The sequence below is a fragment of the Lepisosteus oculatus genome, chromosome 4 (genome assembly GCF_040954835.1).
Source record: "Lepisosteus oculatus isolate fLepOcu1 chromosome 4, fLepOcu1.hap2, whole genome shotgun sequence".
In the NCBI taxonomy this organism is placed as follows: domain Eukaryota; kingdom Metazoa; phylum Chordata; class Actinopteri; order Semionotiformes; family Lepisosteidae; genus Lepisosteus; species Lepisosteus oculatus.
This window is the reverse complement of record NC_090699.1, coordinates 33798625-33818072: the sequence shown is the minus strand read 5'-3', so window position 1 is coordinate 33818072 and position 19448 is coordinate 33798625. Positions and strand designations below refer to the sequence as shown.

Here is a 19448-nt window from a genome sequence, read left to right as displayed (position 1 = left end):
CAGTTGATGTTTATTATTGTAGAATTCTTTGTAGCAGGTCTAACACCTGTTCTTAAGACTAAAGCATATTTGTCTGGCAGGCCTTTAGTCTCACTATGTAACAAGCCAGTTTTTGTACCTCCTACAAAGTTGTGTGGAAATGGTATATGGACTCTTTTACCTCACACAGAGCTGACCCTTATCGATTCGAGGAAAGAGCAACACTAAGCACTAAGTGTTGCTGTTCAGGGAAAGCTCAGTGTTCCTAAAAAAATATCTCAAGCTTTTATTTGCTATGTAGCACTTTTCTGTTGGTTGTAAGAGGTGTTGTTTGAGATGCACAGCGCAGTCCCCTCTCTCCATTTTTTAAATCATTTTCTGGTGCTTTTGATTGGAAATCAAATGGTAATGGAAATCACAGTCATCTTCTCAAATGCACATCTGTCTTCCAACTGACAAAAAAATAATTCAAGAAGGCATCTGTGGCAGAGTGCATAGGCAGCAAAGGAACAAGTTAAGGTTTATTCCATGCTGAAAAGAGAAGAAAAGAAACACACTGTTTCGGCTGTAGAGTCTTCTTCAGGTTGTCTTTTCAAAAGACAACCTTTTCAAAACAAAAAGGATTCTATTTATATGCCTGATATCCCTAGAAATAAAGCTAACACAGGGCAAATTCTTTTCTTCAAAGCCTCAAAGCACCTAAGTATGGTGAGGCTGTGGAAGGTAATTTCCTTATCATTGTACTATTCTCTAACATATATAATGCTTTTTTATTATTCTAACAGATGAATGTTCGAAATAAAAGCAGAGGTCCCCACTTTAGGCATTTATGGACAGTTATATCTTCTTTAGCAAATGGTTTAAATGTATGAATGTATGGCAGTTTAAACATTCTATATTTGGGAGTAAATTTCATCACGGGAAAATAGTTCAAGGAGCTCAAACAATGTTGAAAGTTCAACGTGGAAAACAAAGAAAGATGTGTTAAAGTTAAATTCTCCCAGCATGAAGACGCCCACAGTAAAAATGGCGTCAAAGCGGTTTCAGTAGGTCTCTGACGCAATACTTGCGGCAAAGTTCAGAGGTTCATCTCTGGTGACGTAAATTTCCCGCCATTGTGAATTGTCCCTTGGAGCTGCGTGAGTTTCTGAATCTGGTTCCTGTAGTGAAGAATTGTATTTTCAAATTTACTTTTCTCGCGCTCCAAGCAATCAACTACAGTTTAAAGCAAGCAAAGATGCCTTCTGCTCTAGATTGGATTAACAGCCCTTTAAGCGTTGTGCAGGGATTTTTTGGTAAGTGGATCTTTTTGCAACGATGCGTTTTATGCAGTTTCTCAGCAAATTGCGATCCAATTTGAAATGCATGTAGCCTATTCACATACCGAGTTTATGTCATATAACAGTAGTTTAATATCTATCTTCAACCGCAGAAAGTAGTGCTACAATTTGTTTACTGTCAAAAAGTCACGGGAAAAGTTATGGTTCCTGTTTCTTAAACTTTCACAGTACGCGAAATGTGTCCAGAAATCGAATGTACATTCTTCAATATTATAGTATGTCAATATTATAAGAACCTAGGAAACAAGATCTACTGATATATGATCTGATGCTGGATGTTGGTAAAGGATAATTTTGGTTGCTTTAACCCGTACTAGAGAGATTTAAACCGCGGATAGAGAATCTGATTTTGCCTATTTTATAGATGTTTAAAAAAGTAACTATATATGCTCAGGATGTTGTCTATAACTATTTCTTTCTGTTGTGTGGCTTCCTATGTTTGATCATGTTCGCCACTCACTGTTGTCACATGTTGCTGGACTCTTCTGAGCCTCAGGCGTGGTGTAAACAGTGCAAATCGAAACTAGGGGATTAGATGCATTTCATCCGGAGAAGCACGGTCATAGAGTGCGAGAAACAAAATCCCTTTCGGACATGGATTTTAGCCTCGTTGCAGGAATTTGGCAAAGCTAAATGACTGAATTGATTTAATTGCACGAATTAAGTGCTCGCTTTGGATCGGGATAGTTTATCTACCCCGATCGCTGTACTACCGCGGAGCAACTACTGAGATTTTTTAATTAATAGCATAAGATAAAAAAAATACGTGTTTTAAAAAAAAACAAGAAACCTGTAACGCCCTCCCTTTTCCAACTTTTACGTTAATTATTCGATTTGTATAATATCACTGTTAACTTTTCGTTTTAACGATAGAATAATGTACTGTAAATTAGATCATTACTTTTTCATTAACGTATTAAGTATAGATCAACTAAAAAAGTATGACTCTTTGAAGGTGGTCACAGCTCATTAACCCAGATGTTTGTGTTTAATGAGTAGTCTCAATTCCATGTAAAAGCAACCCCTAACTGAAAGCAATTTATATATTTGGGCGGTAGGAGTTTTCCACTACATCAGGTAGCAAAAATCTTAACTAAATATTTTTCCACAAGTTTTGCATTTCGAGACGAATGGGTGCACCTCTTATAACAGAATGGGTAATCGGTGCACCTCTCCTCAATCTAGTTCAGTGCTCTAGTTCACTCTCCGCGTTCTTGCAGCTCAGACCCCCAATCCTGAATGGGAGAAGAAAGTGGTGGAGTATTTTAAAGAGAAGCTAAAAGTGAATGATGCAGCAAACTGGGTAAGTCTGAGTTTGTCCTCTTACCGAAAGGATCAAAAACAATGATATTTAGATTTGAAACCTCCATATATAATTGTAACTATTACAGTACATACTGTACTTGCTCGCTTTTCTACTTATCCTGCATGTGTATTGGGGCTGCCTGGGTATAATAACCCAATATAATAGAGTGTCGCTTAGTTGGATACAGCACTGTGCTGATGCTGTGGAATTGTAAATAAATGCATACATGCTGACGTGTAGTTAATTTCTCTGTTGTTCCATGTGTGCTTGCCACAAGCAATGGACAGTCCAATGGATCACACACTAACTAATAAGGTTAAGTGTAACCTAACAGCTATGAATAGTGCTGTTTTGTTTTACCAGGTTCCTTCTTTAAATGATGTTCCTCTACACTACCTGAAGCCTGACAGTCTGGTCAAGTTCCGGTGTATGGTGCAGGACATGTTTGATCCGGAGTTCTACATGGGAGTGTACGAAACCGTTGACCCCGTTTCGAAAGAACGAGTGAGTACCCAGCCTGTCTCTTCTGCCTTCCCATCGTTTGGTGTCATCACCCTTCGCGGCTGCTGTGGACATTACTGTCGTAAGGGGGGTTTTTGTTTGGTTCGCTGCATCCTGTTTCACAGGATGGCAAGTCTGAAATGCTACTGAGAGGAATTCTTTCCTTTCATGATTGCGGGTCTCTTCATAGTTGTCACTATAATAAATAAAATGCTGGATGAAAACATCAGAGTAATTTGCTTACGTATAAAAATAAAGCAGTCTTTAACACTGGAAGTTGTGAGTATTTTTGGTTTGATGAATTCACAATCAGAATTGTTGCATTCCTTAATTGATGACTGCCAGGCAATAGTTGACTATCGCTCTGCCATCTTCTCTGTGCTTTTGTACCATCGTTCACTTGCATATATCCATCTGCTGTGATTCGTAAGGAAAATAGCTTTTCAGCCTCTTAAGACTTAAACATGATTCGTGATACTTGCAAAACTGCTGTTTTGTTTCGGCATGGCTTTCTGCCATGTGACCATCACACAGCGACTCCTATTTTAACTGGTGCCTTGTTGTTTCTTGCAGATGTTGCGATTTGGAAAATACAGAGACATTGCAGAATGTGGGGTAAGTGATGATCCTTTTTTCTACATGTATATTAAGCTGTAGAGCCTTGCAGCAATAACAGGTTAGGCCAGCAGACACTGTGTAGGACGGTTTCTGTATCAATGCAGTGCATGTGTTTGCACCATGGAATCAGGTGGTTAGGAGAATGCAGTGCTGCTACACGTGATGGAAGCCATTTTACTCCCTGGACTTTGGCAGCCTGTAAAAGACTGAGAAATCCCTGACAACCGTACTTTGGTAAAACACAACAAGGTTTAAACTGAGCAACTTGCTTGATAACGACAGACCTCAGGAAGGTCACAGAACAAAAGACCTTGGTACAAAGCTAACAGGCAGGTTCATGGTCTGTAAAATGGATGAGAGAGCCTAACTCTCTGACCCAACCAGCTGGAGGCCAGTCTGACTATATTAAACGGTGAAAAGGTTTCACCAACCATCAGAAACCAATGCACATTAGCCACAACCACATGGTTTGGGTGTGGAGGTCTTATAAACTTCACGTAGTTTAGTTTGAGATGAAATATACAAAATGTCACAGTTAAGAATAGTAATTCAAGAATAAAAAAATATGAATAAAAGGCTTTCATTTGGCATATCTTTAAGAAACCTTTTGGTTACTGTTTGCTTTATAAAGGTACCATGAATATGTGCCTGAACCCTTCAAGGGTAAAAATGTAAGTTCATAAGATTATGATGTTTCTAATGGATGTGTTTTTATATGACCATTTATTCATTAAAAAGGCTAAGTCATGGACCAGGGTTTCTTCCTACATCAATTTTGTTTGAAGAGTGTCTATGTGGGAGTAAATAGAGTGTTATTCTGGATACGGTTTTCCATTAGGGGGCAGCAGAACTACATTGCTATCTCTGCATTTAATCCCAGAATGTACTCACTGTTAAAAAGCTGATAACTTCTCTTTCTAATTTGAATGCTTTTAGCCTCAGCAGGAAGTCGACCTGAACTCGAACAAGAGTGTAACTCTGGAGAGACAAACCTTCTATTGTGTGCCTATTCCTGGAGAGTCCCCTTGGGTGAAAGAGATATCCTTTCATTTGTTTTTTGAAAATATGATATAGGGTTAGATTTGCCGATTGATCACACTTGGCATTTTTGGATCTGAGAAAGCCAGAATATCAGAACTGTCTGCCACTCATTTGCTGAACAGATTTTAAAGTCGGTTGGAGAGCATTTAAACATCAACTAATGAAATGTCCATTTGATAAAGAATGTAGGTGCTTCAACTACTTGCCAAGCGTTGTCTCAAAATTGTAAAGAATCGTGAAAGAAAGGGTAACAAGCATAAATCTTGTGATAGAGGTAATATGCCAACTCAGATGTTTTTATTTAAAACTCATTCAGTATTTTTTAAAGCTCTGTGGATGGTAAAAGTCTGCAGAAGAGAGAACTCAGCAGTGTGAACATTCACAAGTCTTGATAGTTTTGAGTCAGTCAACAGCAAAACTCAAGTTGTTAATGTGTGCTGGAGGTTAAGGAGTGGCAAAACAATTTAGAATGTTTCTGTTAGCATGCAAAATCTTTGTTGATTCAGAGACTAGCCACGCACGTTCTGTGTAATTTAGATGGCTCTGGTCTGACTCTGCTAGGCTGGTTTGCACTGTAATTGATCTTAACTTTGTCGTGCACACCTACGCCTGTGAAAGTCAGGCCCGTGTCAGTCCTTCAACATCTTACACACCCTGCCGTCACAAGCGCAGCTATGAGGAGGACGAAGATATGGACATGCAGCCTTCCAAACAAAAAGACCAGCTTTCAGGTATCTCAAGCTCTTACATCTAAAGAGAAGGCAAAGAGCAAGGCTTCTGTTTATAGCCGTGAATTGTAATTTTGACTCTGTTACCTTGGAGCTCAGAGCTTTTGCTTCGTTCTAATTTTTTTCGGTCCACCCAGAAATTGTTCGGTATTTAGAAACAAAGTCTACTCATTATAGTGTTAGAATGGAACTAGCAAATCACAGTTTGTCCTAGGTAGAAGGTTAAAGGAGTTGGCTTCCCCCTTTTCAGGACCGCCAGGGGTTGCTGAATCCCAGACCAGTGGAGACTCCAAGCGTCTGGAGACAGAAGCTCCATCCAGCCAGAGCAACTCTCTGCCTGGTTGCTCCTCCCCCCTTGACCTCAACTTCCCTCTTCCAGGAGAGAAGGGACCAGCCTGTCTTGTCAAGGTAATACCCTGACATGATCAGCACTCTTTAACTTTAGCTCTGTAGTTTTTTTTTTTGTCCATTCTGCTGTAGGAGGTGTGCCATAACAATTGCAGCAAAAAACAACTTTGCAGCGACAAAACTGTATCCATTGCCATGATTAACTCGAAATATTTTAAACAGAACTAATCCAAATCATGCTGTTACTGCGTTGTAATCAAAGTGTTACTTTTCAACGAGCTTGAACATTTATGTGACTAACTGAGAAAGCTGTGTAGTAAAATATTTCTTCAGAAAGAAAGACAAAATACCCCATCTTTATTTTTGTGTATTGTAAAGAAGCGTAGTAGGATACGAGTGTCCTTAAAAATGAAACACTGCTTGCACAGCCTGTAGCTCATGTGGCCTCTTTCTGTCAGATGTACGAGGACTGGGAGAGTGTCAAGGTAAACGACATGCTGGAAGTGTATGGAATCCTGTCAGTAGACCCAGTGCTGAGTGTACTGAATGAGGAAAGGTGAGGAATTGTTACATTTTGTGAATAGTTGTTGATTTGGAATGGATCACCAATATAAAAAAAAAATACTTACCATTTCTTCAGTGTAATGGGGTGCTAATACGTGGGTGAGTGGATGACCCCTACAAAGTTGTGGGCAAGACAGTCCCCCCCACCTCAATTGGCAGCATTTGAGTTTTACAGAATATAACTTACCGTGGTCTGGATGCAGGAAGGCTCAGTTACTTTTCTACGAAACAGGTCACAAACCTGTAATTAAATTATTCCTGTGATGTGAAGTAAGGGAAAAAGAAGCATTGTCATTGTCACGTCCTGCAGGGACGGTAGCTCCTCGTTCTTGGACACTATGGATTGCACAGAGAGCGCCGAGGAGCAGAAGGTCCGCAGTCCACCCGCCTCCCTGGTGCCCCGGCTGCACGTGCTTCTGGTGCACAAACTGGAACACAACAACCCCCTGCTGCCCCAGCTAGCCGACCAGAGCTGTGAGTCTGCAGTAGGGTGTGAGGACCCGGGAACACATGTACAGTAGGGGGGAACGTAGTTTTCAAAAGCTTTGTGCTTGATCTCTGCATGTAGTGATCAGCTTATTAGATGCATAGTTTGAGATCTCAGGCTCACTAATTCATTGAGTGCAATTGTTTTTAAAGTGTACTCATTTGTCACTCCTTTTACTAAGTGTGTTGGACTATCAAGAGGAAGTTAAGATGCTCGAAGTGAGCTAATTAATATGCATGTTAATTAGTAGCAATTTGTTTGAATCTAATTCTTACATCTGTCGTGAAATGGGTAGTTTTACGTTTTGCGGCTCATGTAATGTGTGCATCCTTGCATTTCAGCTAGGAATCAGATTGTCGCCATCTGGCAGGGTGCTTTGGTGCAGGATGGGCATCATAAAGAATCGTGTTTTCTCACTATCGTGCAGTTGTGTCCAGTTTCCTAAGTGAAGTGACGTCGGTGAGGGCTGAACTGCTGGGGTACTTCACCCATGTGCTCCTGGGAGACAGTCTGGCGGCGGAGTACCTCATCCTGCATCTCATTTCCACTGTGTGAGTCACTGGGGGAAATGTGTCCTTAATATACCTCATCTAAGGCATGAGCCCGCAATCCTTGTATTGTGTGTGAAATGCTGATATTGTGGTAAAGCTTTGGCAGTTTTGAAGAGGCTTATTACAAATCACAAAAACTATTCTGAAAGGAGGAAGAAAGTGCAAGCTGTATGCACAGTATTTTTTTAAATAAAATGGGATTAATAGTCCAAGAATAGCAGTTTTTAAATTTATTTTAGAGAAGTTTGTTAAAGGGGAATTGCACTCAATATTTCTCAAAATTACATTATTATGTTTTGGGAACAGACTAAATTCATTGATGTTGCAGAATAAAAATACAAATTTTGAATTAAGCACAACATTGTGAACTTTGTGAAAGTACTGTAAGTCGGCATGTTCCAAATTCGCGTTCAAGTTCCTAAGAATTGCTATGCATGACTAATGTCACCGTAATGACTAATGTACCACGTTGTGCGAGCGGATATCTACAAGTTGTGCAGCAGAGTTTTCACCGTAGAAATGTTGCAACATGATCTGCATGCAGAGTTAACGAGTAATTGGTATTTGTAGGCAAAACCATCGCAAGGTCAAGAGCAATATTTCTATTGGATGCAAAGAAATGTATTCTCAAGTCTGTTTCTTTACAGTGTTATAAGGCTACATCACATTGCCTGAAGTTTTGTTGCCACATTCTGAACTGTAGTACATGCCGCTGCACATACCTAGAAATGTAGTCTATTTTGTGATGTATAAATTGGAGGTCTTACAAGTTACTGTGTACATTTTACTTTAAATGTTTGAAAAGCACTCATCAACGCTGATGCTTTCTAACTCCGAAAAAAAATAGCATTACGTTATCTATCAGTTACTATCTCCTGTGCAGGTTAATGTACCTTTGTGTACCTCAAGTGAGTGTGGTATTTTTGTTAAAACTATTGTTGCATTCTGTACAACTCGGGCAACCTAAAAGACGAGAAAAAATAATGTTTTGGCCATGTTCTCCTCGCTGCAGGTATGCAAGACGTGATGTCCTGCCCCTGGGGAAATTCACACTGAATCTGAGTGGCTGTCCCCGCAACACTGCCTACACAGAGAATCTGTATCGCGTTATACAGAATATCGTTCCATCTGTGAGTGCAGCTTTCCTGGAGGTTACAATTTGGTCAAATACACCACAGAGTGTTTTGTCTTTCGAACTTCTCTAATGTGCTAGTTTGTCAGTTTTTCTGATGATGGAAGGGATGCGCGTTACTAAGGATGACTCAATGTAAGAGACCATAAGTGCAGCTCTTCTTACACAGGACTTGCAAGCAGGGCTTACAAAGCTGGTCCTTAGAAGGAGCTTAGGAACGTAAGGGACCAGTGTTATGGAGCACTTGGCTGATGGGGAGAAGATGGTTAATTTAACCGTGTTTAAAAACCTGATGAGTACTGGGGTAGAGAAGACTGGCCTGGGTAAGTATGTTCAAACCACACTGCTCCCAGTGGAATTCTGTCTTTATTTTGTTTTCTGTTTTATTTCCAGTCTTATCTCCTCGGCATGAGTCTGCACAACATGAACAGCTTGCGGTTGGTTCCACAGAAGGACTACACAGCCAACCGGCTGGTGAGCAGTGTCCTGCAGCTGGCCCGCAACACCAGTCTCTTCTTGGATGAGACGGTGCTGGAACAGGGACAGCTGGACACCGCAGGTGACCCCGGCTGCTCTAGAGCTTCATTTCCTGTGAATTCTTGACAAAATGTCATTGAACTGACATAACAGTTACACAATGGGATAGGTCAGCCTTATTTGTGAAATGGTTTCATTTTCCAATAAATGTTTCTTGGTAAACCTCCTAAACAAACTCTCACTCTAGGCCAAAACTGTCATTCTTGCAATCAATATTCAGGTGCTTTTATGACTATGTATTTCATTTTGTCAAGTTTGTGTGTGATTGCTGTATTATAGTACAATATATAATTACTCCATAATTTTAGCCATTCCCTTTCAAGTTATATTTAGAGTGTGGGATCCAACCATATACTGCAAGGTGATAAGCAGTCTTTAGTACATTTGTCTGCAGTATAGAAATCAAAATTTGCAATTCTATCCTGGATGGTTAGAAACTCTACAATTAATCCTGTTTTATGGAGATGGCTGCTAAAAGCAATCAGCAGCTATGCTTCTAGATGGTGGTGATGTTCCTCACCTTCCAATGCTCTAAATTGTGGTTTCTGTCTTTAGGTGTGCGGAATATCACTGCCCTCGGTAACCTGATCTCGTGGCAGAAGGTTGATTACGACTTCAACTACCACCGGATGGAATTCCCCTGCAATATTAATGTGTTGATCACATCAGAAGGCAGATCACTTCTACCGGTATGGACAAAAGCCTCTTTGACACAGATTGACGTGAAGAAGAGAATTCGCCATGTTGGAATTCCAGCTTTTTGCATCCTTCAGCTGACTTGCGTAAGGCAGGCATGAGATAATTGCTGGAGGCAGAACCAAATGGGTTTTCTTTTAATGCCAAGTGATGGCATTAGAAATTGTTACTGGTTGCAAGATTGTTTTAATACTGCTTATTATCAATACAAAGCTGAGGTCTGAGCACTTGCATTCTAAACTGGAGCCCAAGCGAGAGAGCCGCTCATGAGCATATTCATACATTGAACCTAAGTTAAATTGTCCAGCTACATGGGTTCGATGTGGCTTCCAAACTTTCAACTCTGGAATTTAGAAAAGGTTGCTTCTTTTTGTAACAGTCTTTAAATTGATTCTGGACACTCTAGATTTAAATTGTAAATTGTAATTTGTAATTTTAAATTTAAATTGTAAAACATGGTTTTCTGTGAGTATGGGAAATTGCTCACAAAAGTGCGTTTTTCTGCTGCGAGTTCAGTATAGCTCAGCCCTCATGGACAATATTGCCACTGCTGAAACTGTTGTCACCCCACAGGCCGACTGCCTGGTCCATCTCCAGCCTCAGCTGAACCCCCCCAACATGCAGGAGTACCTGAGCGCTTTGGAGGTGTCTCTCCTTCCCTCCCTGCTCAACAAGTTCCGGGTCTACCTGAGCCTGCTCAGGACAATGGAGTACAGCATCTCCGAGGAGGTGACAAAGGTGAGTTGCTCTCCACTCGTGGAGATGGAAGCTAAAGGAACAGGTGCTGCTACTTTTGATCAAAGGATAAAAGTGGCTATTTGTAGTGTAAGGTGATTCGAAAAACAAACCTATGCAAATTAGTATCACCAATCCAGTTGTAACAAAGAAATCTGTCTATTGGCGAACCCTAGCATGAAGAGAACTACGTCATAGTGTCCACATTGGGTTTCTAAGTCCCTGACATGCCACATTAAGGAATGTTACCATTATTTTAGGTTTAAGCTCTGCCAGCACTAATGTGTGTATCGGAAGATAACAGCAAGGTCTTCCAAATAAGGACCTAAATAAAACAAGCGTAAAAATGTAAGGAGAATGTGTTTCTGGTATGAAGAAAAAATCATTACAATTTACATGTAATTGTTTAATGATAATTTAAATTATATTGTATATATCATACTTTATATTCAGTAATTGAAGAATTCACATTATTCAGTTGAAAGTGAGCAAACTGTTCTAAGGGAACTGCATTACAAAAGTTCTGGTTTTGACATGTCTTAATCACTGTAACAAAATCATTTAGCTCCTATGAGCTATATTTAATTATAATTACATAGTTCACTGTACTTATAACATGACTAGAACCAATCAATTTATACTCAGCTATCATAAATTACAATGATCTGTCTTAAAATCATACTCCCTGTCTACATCAATACAAATATCAAAAGAGTAATAAAATATACATGTATGATCTAACTACACTAATTGGAAAACTTTTCATGACTGACAGTGATTTCCCCCACGTTCTGAAACACAGTTCATTTGGCTGAAAGTGAAAACATTTTGTTATGGTGCAAGAAAATTGCAACTAATTTTCCTGTCAGTTTCAATTCCTATTAGCCTATGCTAACAGCTTTGGATTAAGTCCAAGTCTGCTCATTGCTTGCCAAAATCTGGGAAGGTGACACACAGAAACAGAAGACAAAGCATTCAAACCTTTAGCATTTTAATAAACAGGCTTTCTGAAACTTAGTGAAAAAATCAAATCAGTGAGGAAGCTTACTTGGAGTCTGAGACTTTAAATGCATGATTACATTCATTGTGGATTTAAACAAATTTAAAAAGATATACAAAGGTATTCTTGCCTGTATTTGAATATGATTGACTAAAAATAAAACATTAAGGGTTTAATTAGAATGTTCACCTATTGGGAGCTAATTCCTGCTATTGGTAATTAATTGAAATGAAACATTATTCTCAAGTATATATACTGGGACTGCATAACGTGTGACCATTGTTTCTATGGGAAAAAATCTTAAATTTACCTTTAAACTTACCAATTTAACTTTCAGCTGACACCCGAGTTGTCATCACACTTCAGTGGAGATTGTAATAAATGCAATGCTAGTGATCTCAAAGTCCTGAAGTTATTTTTCCTTGCAGGCAGTGGAGGATGACTTTGTTGAAATGCGCAAAAATGACCCCCAAAGCATCTCTGGCGAAGACCTTCACAGATTGCTCGTTGTTGCCAGGTATGTGTTGAGGTTCTGTAGCGTTTTTTTGTCTTAATATCTCAGTTTCTTTTACCTTAACTTTGTAATGCTCTGTGGTAGAGAGTGCCAGGTTTGAGTTAAGCATATCAGCCCTGAGTAACACTTGGCTGCCTGTGCAAGAGGTCTCAGATCAGTAGTTTTCAGCTGCCTTATAAGATGGTCTGCACTGTAGCTGAACATGTTTAAAACTTGCCTGCTTTTTGAGAATCATTCAAAGAAAGTGCTCAGGTAAAGCTCCGATGTGTTTAACAGGTGGCATAAAGCATGCAGTATTCTGTAACAGGTTGGGATATGCTTGGATGTTGATGCTGATGACGTCCATAAACTTGAGTCTTTAGTAAAGACTGAATTTACTGTTCACTTTTTTTGTTACACTGCCGTTGATCAGGGTTTGTTTGATTCCCCCTCTACAGGCTGCTGTCTCTCAGCGTGGGGCAGACCACACTCTCCCGGGAGAGGTGGACGAGGGCAAAACACCTTGAATCTCTGAGAAAAAACAGGACTGAGCAACAGAAGTGTGTGAACGGGAACGAGCCTTAAACGCCCAAGCTACTCTGTTCACCGCAGAAGCCTGAACTCTCCTGGCCCTGGGGCGAGTAGAGAATAGCCCTGGTTGGGCACAGGAATGCCAAGGAAAAGCACTGACCATGGAGCTTGGTGAAATTGTTTAAAATTTATACCAAAACCATTTTTTTCCCTGAGAGAATATTATTATGGTTCGTAATCTTGTTATATGTAATTAACTCAATGTCTGTTAAGTAAAATAATTCTGGGTTCTTTTTGTAAGATGGGAAAACTGTACTGTTATCTGTCCAATAATCTCACCCCACACCTCGTTACAAATAGGTTTTTATTTGGATGTATTAAAGAATTCAGTTTTGTATAGTTTAGTGTTCCCTGGATGGTATTTGTTGCTTTTCGGTCTTATTACACCCCTGAATTACAGATAAGGTGTTTTTTGAGGCTAGGACAGACTTTCCAGTGGTGTCACTGCCAGGTCGACATCTTGCTGCTGAAAGGTGCCCGGTACACAGGAAATGAAGCCCAGTAAACATCAGGGCTCTTAAATGAAATATTCCTTCTTTTAGTATCTGTTTTATTTTTCGCTTTTTATAAAATAACATTTGAGGGCCAGAAAAAAGTATGCTACAACCTGAATATTTACTTTTATTTTCAAAAAATCATTTTAAAAACAAAAAAATATTCTAGCTGCCTAAGACATTTTATACAAATGCGTAAGACCAGCCTGTCATTTCTGTCCAGGTTCAAATGTCTTGTTTGGTAGCTTTTACAAATTCACAGAGGCTAATGCATCCGCACCATTCCTGTGCCTCTGTAAAGTGATCTGTACACTCACCTCTGCAGTCCAGTGCCTTACATTTGGTCTTCACGTCAGACACTTTTAGCTGTGTTGCCAGCCGTAGAGTTTCAGGAAGGCCATTTGTTAAAATCCCTTCAGCCTTCAGCTGTGCTTGAGACATTGTATTTCAGATTAGTTCTTCCTTCCCAAAATACAGGTCTCATTCACCCACCTTTTATTGATGGGTTTCTTCATGCACATGCCCAGACTCTTCTTATGAAGTGCCTTCTCAGGTTCTATCTTAAATGTTAATTTCCCTGGTTGTATACTGTATGAAGTCTTAACTGCTACTAGTTTCGCCCTAGCCTTTATTTCACTGCAGCCTTAAGTGCAAGCTTTATTATAGTTACTAGCCACAGGATACAAACTGAAAGATGCCAACTGCTCAGCTGTTAATTATAATTCTCACTATGTTAAGTTAGGCTTTTGCTTAAACTGTCTTATGTAATTTTATTGTGGATCCAGTAGGGATTGAAGACAAAGGATTTTCTTTAGTGCTGGATGAGTTATAATTTAATATGCACACGTTTTTGTTTGTACTGCTGCATCTTTACTGTTTTGCAAGTATGATACAGTATGTACTGGTATCGGTTTTCTGCCTGCCTAAAATAAAGTTTCAGTCTCAATATACTCCCATGTTTTTTAGTGTTCTGCTGTACTGAGCATCACCTTATCGAAGTTATAGATTCTATCCTGATGGATTCTGTTCCCTTCTTCTCACATAGCTTGGTCAAGCAAATGCCTGGTCCCTGGTCCATGAGCCCTACATCTTGCGCGTCATCCCTGCTCATCCAACAAAATTTTTATGAGACTCAATTCTAGCAATTAGGACAGCAGAGTCATAATTGGCACATTCTTGTAAAATGTCTGGTAAGAAAGCGGTCATTGCACAAGCAGTAGCATGAGCATGTGATGGCCTGGTGGAATCCTGTCACTTCTGGATAAACCCACAGGTAGGGCAGCAAGTGAAGTACCAGGACCTGATCAGAGAAGTTCTGTTCAGTAAGATAACCATCAAACACAATAAGGGGCTAGGTGGTCCAACACAGATCATCACATACAGACCTCCCCCATCAATGCTGGTATATAATACAACATTAAGTTTATTAGTATATCATCCTGCATATCTAGCCCACACTTGCTGACATCCATCAGCACATCTACACAAACCCTTGCTCAAGAGGACAAGGCTCCACTGCTAGCATGTCCACCTGAGGTGACTTGTGACTTAGCTTCCAAATATAGTAATGCTATTGTTCTCTTGATAAGCAGAGAAATACTAAGGAACCAATCTTCCCTTTCTTGTTTCTCACCAAGCTTGAAATTCAATGGGTTAAATGTGTCCACTCCAGAAATGTGATCATTAAACGAAATCGGTGAACTTGATTTTCCTAAAAATAATACATTGTTACACGTTTCTTTTGTTGCTTAGTATATAAGCTTGTACCAAAGGATACTTCAATGTTCCCAGAGAATACGTTTCCATGTTTGTTTTCCAAAGGCCTACAGTTCTTAGCGGGATAAGTTGCCTTGCAGTTATTTCCAGAGTCTACATTCTGAAATCCCACTGTATCTGTATCAGGCCTGTACATACATCTGAAGTTATTGTTGGGTCTACCCAAAACATGCACGCATTAAGAAAATTATCTTTAGTTTCAGTTTGGCCACCATGCTCATATTGCTTTTTATGTTTTGTCTGACTGCACAAGATCTTTCCCCTCTCTCTCTGAATGTCCGTTTATGCCTAGATGCAGACCAGTCATTTTGCACAGAGAATTTTTCATAGGGTGTTTCACTTGATTTTACAAAAGAACTTTAACCAAGTTGCATTTTACAGCACAAATCACTAATGTTCTGTCTACTCTACGAGTGTACTGTTTCTTCCATAAGGAGGCAGTGTTTGTACAGTAAACTTTTTTTATAATTTTACAATAACAATCAGTCTGGACTAAACTGGGAGTGAAGAGAGTAGTAGTATTTTATCTTATGAACTCTGTTCCTGTCATGTGTGGCTGGTTGAACAATTTTGGTAGGAAGCCTCACAGAAACAACAGGATACAGATATGGCAAAGATTACGCTACAGTATGTCATTCAACTTCACAGAACTCAAGCACTACAAAGTGTTCTAAGAACACAGAACTAAAAAATAAACATCGCAAGAACTTTCACAATCTGTATTTTTTATTAAAATATTCCAATGTACATCCCTCACATCTTAAAATACAGCAGAGTTTATACCTTTAATGTAAAGATGTTTTTAAAACATTTAACACTCCAAGAGAAAACACAGTACTGTGATAAAACAGGAATAAATAAGCACATTTAAAACATGTACAATAAAATTTTGAATACCAGATGTGACAATGTTTCTGCTGATGTTGTACCTCATTGCACAGAGGTTTCTGTAAGAGACTCGACAACAAAGACACTTGAGAATTTGCTTATAACGTGCGACACATCTACTGTACGAGTACCACAGAAGGCTTTGCTCTAAAACACTGGCTCTAATGTAGCTATACATTAATTTAGAGCAATCTAATAACAGGTTCATATACTTAACTATGCCTACATAGAATTTTAGAATTCCTTTTACAGAAAAGGAGAGGTCTTGCACAGATGTGTCTCATTACCTTTATCCATGGAGTCCTTGTTGAACTGTATATTCCAAAAAGAACACAAAAAAAAACATTTTAATAGCACTTGGTGCCTGAATTTTTAAAAGGAAAGTTGGAACAACTCCACTGTCCCTGCAAACTGAATGCCTTAAGAGAGGAATAGTCATTTCAATATGGAACAAAAAAAAGTTCTACATAAATGAAAAATATATTTTTCATTTTGCTTAGAAAAAATAACAGACTGCCAATTCAGCCTCCGGGAATGTGAGAATGTTAAGACTTTTAAATATTTTTCTTTACATTAAGTTTAAATATAACTTATAACCAGTTCCTACCCTTCTTGATTTGAGAATGCTCAATACCAATGTTTCTATGGAAACCTTTTCTAAGGAATACATTTTTATGTTGTGGGAAAACAGCTGCTGGCTCAATCCAGTGTGTGTACTTTAAATACAGCTTGTAAACTCCCTGATATTCTTCTGAGCTGACAAGCCCATGTATCTGTCAGCCTTGCTCTTTAGCCAGGAAGCACCAGCTACCTTGCCTCTTTGGCAGTGCCAGTATACAGAATATTGAGAGCCATTATGCTCAGTACCAGGGAAAGTCATTGTAGTACATAATAATTAGGTTTACAGGTACTGTATATAACAGAAGTACCAACAGAAGTGTACTTGTACAACTAGCCTGATCCTTCCCAGAGATAATACACAAAACCACTATTGCTCTGATTCCAGCCTGAATCAAGACTAGATTTAGTGACTATGCACTGTATCCCCAAATAATGATCTATTAAGGCTTAAAATATAATTTGTGCCACAGAAAATATTTTCCAAGCATTTTCTCAGCATTTTGTATGCAAACTACCCTTACATATGAGTAGCTGTTTTAGACCTCAAGTGTAGCAAAGAAGCAAATGCTATATTAAAGTTACTTATAAATAGCATTTTACAAGATCCAGAAAGTCAGCATTTAACATGAACATCCTTAATTTATACAAATATCTCTATCAGGACAATTTCACATACAAGTAATGGGGCAATCTTTGTTTTGTTTTGTCCTTTTATGAAAATCTTCCTTTTATGTTGTGTATTTAAATGCAGTTACAATATTATTAAATGTCAAATTATTCATCAAATTATCTTCAGAATAAAACAAAATCCTACAATTTGCACTGCTTTATTGCTTTCTTGTTTTTCACTTTGAAAATCAGTATTCACCACAAGGCCAGGGAGGCAAGTCTAAAGTCTGCACTATCCAAAAAGACCTGGGTATCCCAGGAAATAAATAATTTGAAGTCTGTCACTATGGTGAAACAGCATTAATTCTTATCAGCTAAAAATATGAATGAGCATTGATTGTATAATTATGACTTCAAATTAGAAAGGCTCATTTTTTACTAATCTAGCCACACAAAACTTAATTTGCTTTGACTTTGTGCCATTCCTTCCAAGAGTTCCTTGTAGTTCATTGTAAATCTGATGAAATATCAGTCTATGAAGATAATTTATGGGGATAAAGAGCACAGCCACTCCTATCGATATTCTGTGCTACAAAATGCTGTAAACATTAGTTAAAAAACAGTATTTGGAAGCATGATTCTTAGCTACAGGTTGTGTCAGTCTTCCATGACAGCTTCTCATTGTGCAAAGCTTATTTCTACTGATGCCTAACAACAAGCCACAGAGAGAATCTACAGCAAGCCAAAACAAGAGGACTAAATCTGGATGATTCTTGTCTGGCACTGTGTAAACATTGCTTTAAGTTCTTTTTGCTGGGTTTCATCGATGGCCTCAGGCTCAGGGCTCTTTTGAACCTTTGCCACTGCAAAGTTGATCCCTTGGGTCAGTCCAGCTTGAGTCAAGCTGGCCACCTGGACCATGGAACTCTTGATCTTGGCAAAGGGAGACACCACTCGACTGCCACTGCCATCTGCTGGGGAAGGGCCTGTATTCACCTCCAGCTGAGACCCCAAGCTCTTCTGTGAAGAGGACGAAGCTGCAGAAACTGGCGCTTGGACAGCAAGGAGGCTTCCATCTGAAGTAGAAGACAGCACATCCAGCTTGGATGGTCTGGAGGGCTGCTGATCATTAGCGTCTAATTTCCCTTCCTTGTTTGAAGGAGAGATAGTGCTAGGGCCCCTGTCCTGATTCTGCTGTTGGAAACTAGGCTCTTCCTCAGGTGGCCCCTGGCTTTTGATTTGTGCATCCTGGACAAACTGGTGGCAGTAGGCATCAATGGGAGTGCCAAAGTCAATCAGTACAGGATCCTCAGAATCTGGAATTTCCTCTGAGTTTTTCTTGTTGCTTTCAGCCTCGTTCTCTGGCTTGCTGTCACAGTTGGTGACCCGGATGACAGAAGGGATGCTGGGAATGCTGATATCCACACTATTAATTGACTGAGAGCGACTTCCTAGGCGCGGGGCAGTGGCCACAATGCCACAGCTAGGCAGAACATAATCTACATCTTCCAAGGAATTAGCTCGCTGGTGGTCCGCCTCAGCCTTGGAGCCAGTGAAGAATTCATTGTCTGAGTGGCAGGAGTCTGTGTCCGAGGAGATCTCCTGATCTGATCGGTCAGTGTGATCCTTGATGTTTCCAATCCCAGGATTGCTGTCTGACGTCTCCAAGCTGCTGTCAGATTTCCACAGGTTCACCTTCATGTTAGGCTTCAGGAAATTGACTTTCACATCAGGTTTAGAGAAAGTGCCCAGTTTTCCTAAGGGTCTGAAGTTCCCAATGTTCACATTGGATTTGGTTTGCTTTACTTTCTGGTTTAGGGAGGAGAACTTGTTCATGAGGAAGTTCTTGCCCTGAGCCAGACCAGTGCTGCCCAGGACTTGACTCTGGTTCTTTGTACGGATTCCAAGTATGTCCTCATGGGGCTTACTGTGCTTTCTGAAAAGAGCAACAATTATAAAATGGTGAGAATTGTTTTCCTGTTGTTTCTCATGGGAGATTAAGTCGCTAGGTAATACACGTATGTAATACGAATTTGAATTAACATTTATTTCATCAGCAATTTTCATCTCAAATGTAGGCGAGCACATATGTTTTTAGGAACATTAGGGCTGTTATATGTAAAACAAAGGGCTGTATACCTACAATTCATCCATCCTCAGAAAGCTATTTAACTCCTGGTAAGGTTCACAGCAAACTACAGTCTATTCTATAAGCATGGTGACTAAGGAATAACTACACCCTGGACGGCACACCACTCCACTGCAGGGAAATCCCTCACAAGGGACACACCAGAGATACCATTTAATCCATGTCTCTGGAATGCAGGAGTGAAACAAAGCAGCCAGAGATAACCCTCATGAACACAGGGAGAATGTGGAAGCTCCAAACAGGAGATGCCTCAGTTTGGTGGGA

The 19448-nt window shown here is 39.7% G+C and overlaps 2 protein-coding genes across 2 annotated transcripts in view; one reads left to right on the top strand and one right to left on the bottom strand.

Moving 5' to 3' along the window:
* The first annotated feature begins 1089 nt into the window (after positions 1-1089).
* On the top strand, positions 1090-14091 carry mcmbp (minichromosome maintenance complex binding protein). Its single transcript, XM_069189115.1, has 16 exons — positions 1090-1274; positions 2540-2622; positions 2989-3129; positions 3700-3741; positions 4681-4783; positions 5388-5516; positions 5764-5921; positions 6320-6417; positions 6736-6899; positions 7340-7463; positions 8476-8593; positions 8989-9154; positions 9688-9821; positions 10402-10566; positions 11992-12080; positions 12515-14091. The coding sequence occupies exons 1-16, from the start codon at positions 1217-1219 to the stop codon at positions 12639-12641; spliced, it is 1899 nt and encodes a 632-aa protein (XP_069045216.1). The 5' UTR covers positions 1090-1216; the 3' UTR covers positions 12642-14091.
* A 1531-nt stretch (positions 14092-15622) lies between these two features.
* The window catches only part of inpp5f (inositol polyphosphate-5-phosphatase F), an 85166-nt gene continuing 81340 nt past the window's right edge, over positions 15623-19448 (bottom strand). The window contains exon 20 of the mRNA XM_069189114.1: positions 15623-18967. Within this exon, the coding sequence (XP_069045215.1) occupies positions 17792-18967 (1176 nt within the window). The 3' untranslated portion in view covers positions 15623-17791. The remainder of the gene's footprint in view (positions 18968-19448) is intronic.

What these genes read in the sequence shown, in the direction of transcription:
- mcmbp (XM_069189115.1), top strand. Translation starts at nt 1,217, where the DNA reads ATGCCTTCTGCTCTAGATTGGATTAACAGCCCTTTAAGCGTTGTGCAG. An exon ending in ACCCCGTTTCGAAAGAACGA is followed by an intron (nt 3,130 to 3,699) that starts GTGAGTACCCAG and finishes TGTTTCTTGCAG; the next exon opens with ATGTTGCGATTTGGAAAATA. An exon ending in GACCAGCCTGTCTTGTCAAG is followed by an intron (nt 5,922 to 6,319) that starts GTAATACCCTGA and finishes TCTTTCTGTCAG; the next exon opens with ATGTACGAGGACTGGGAGAG.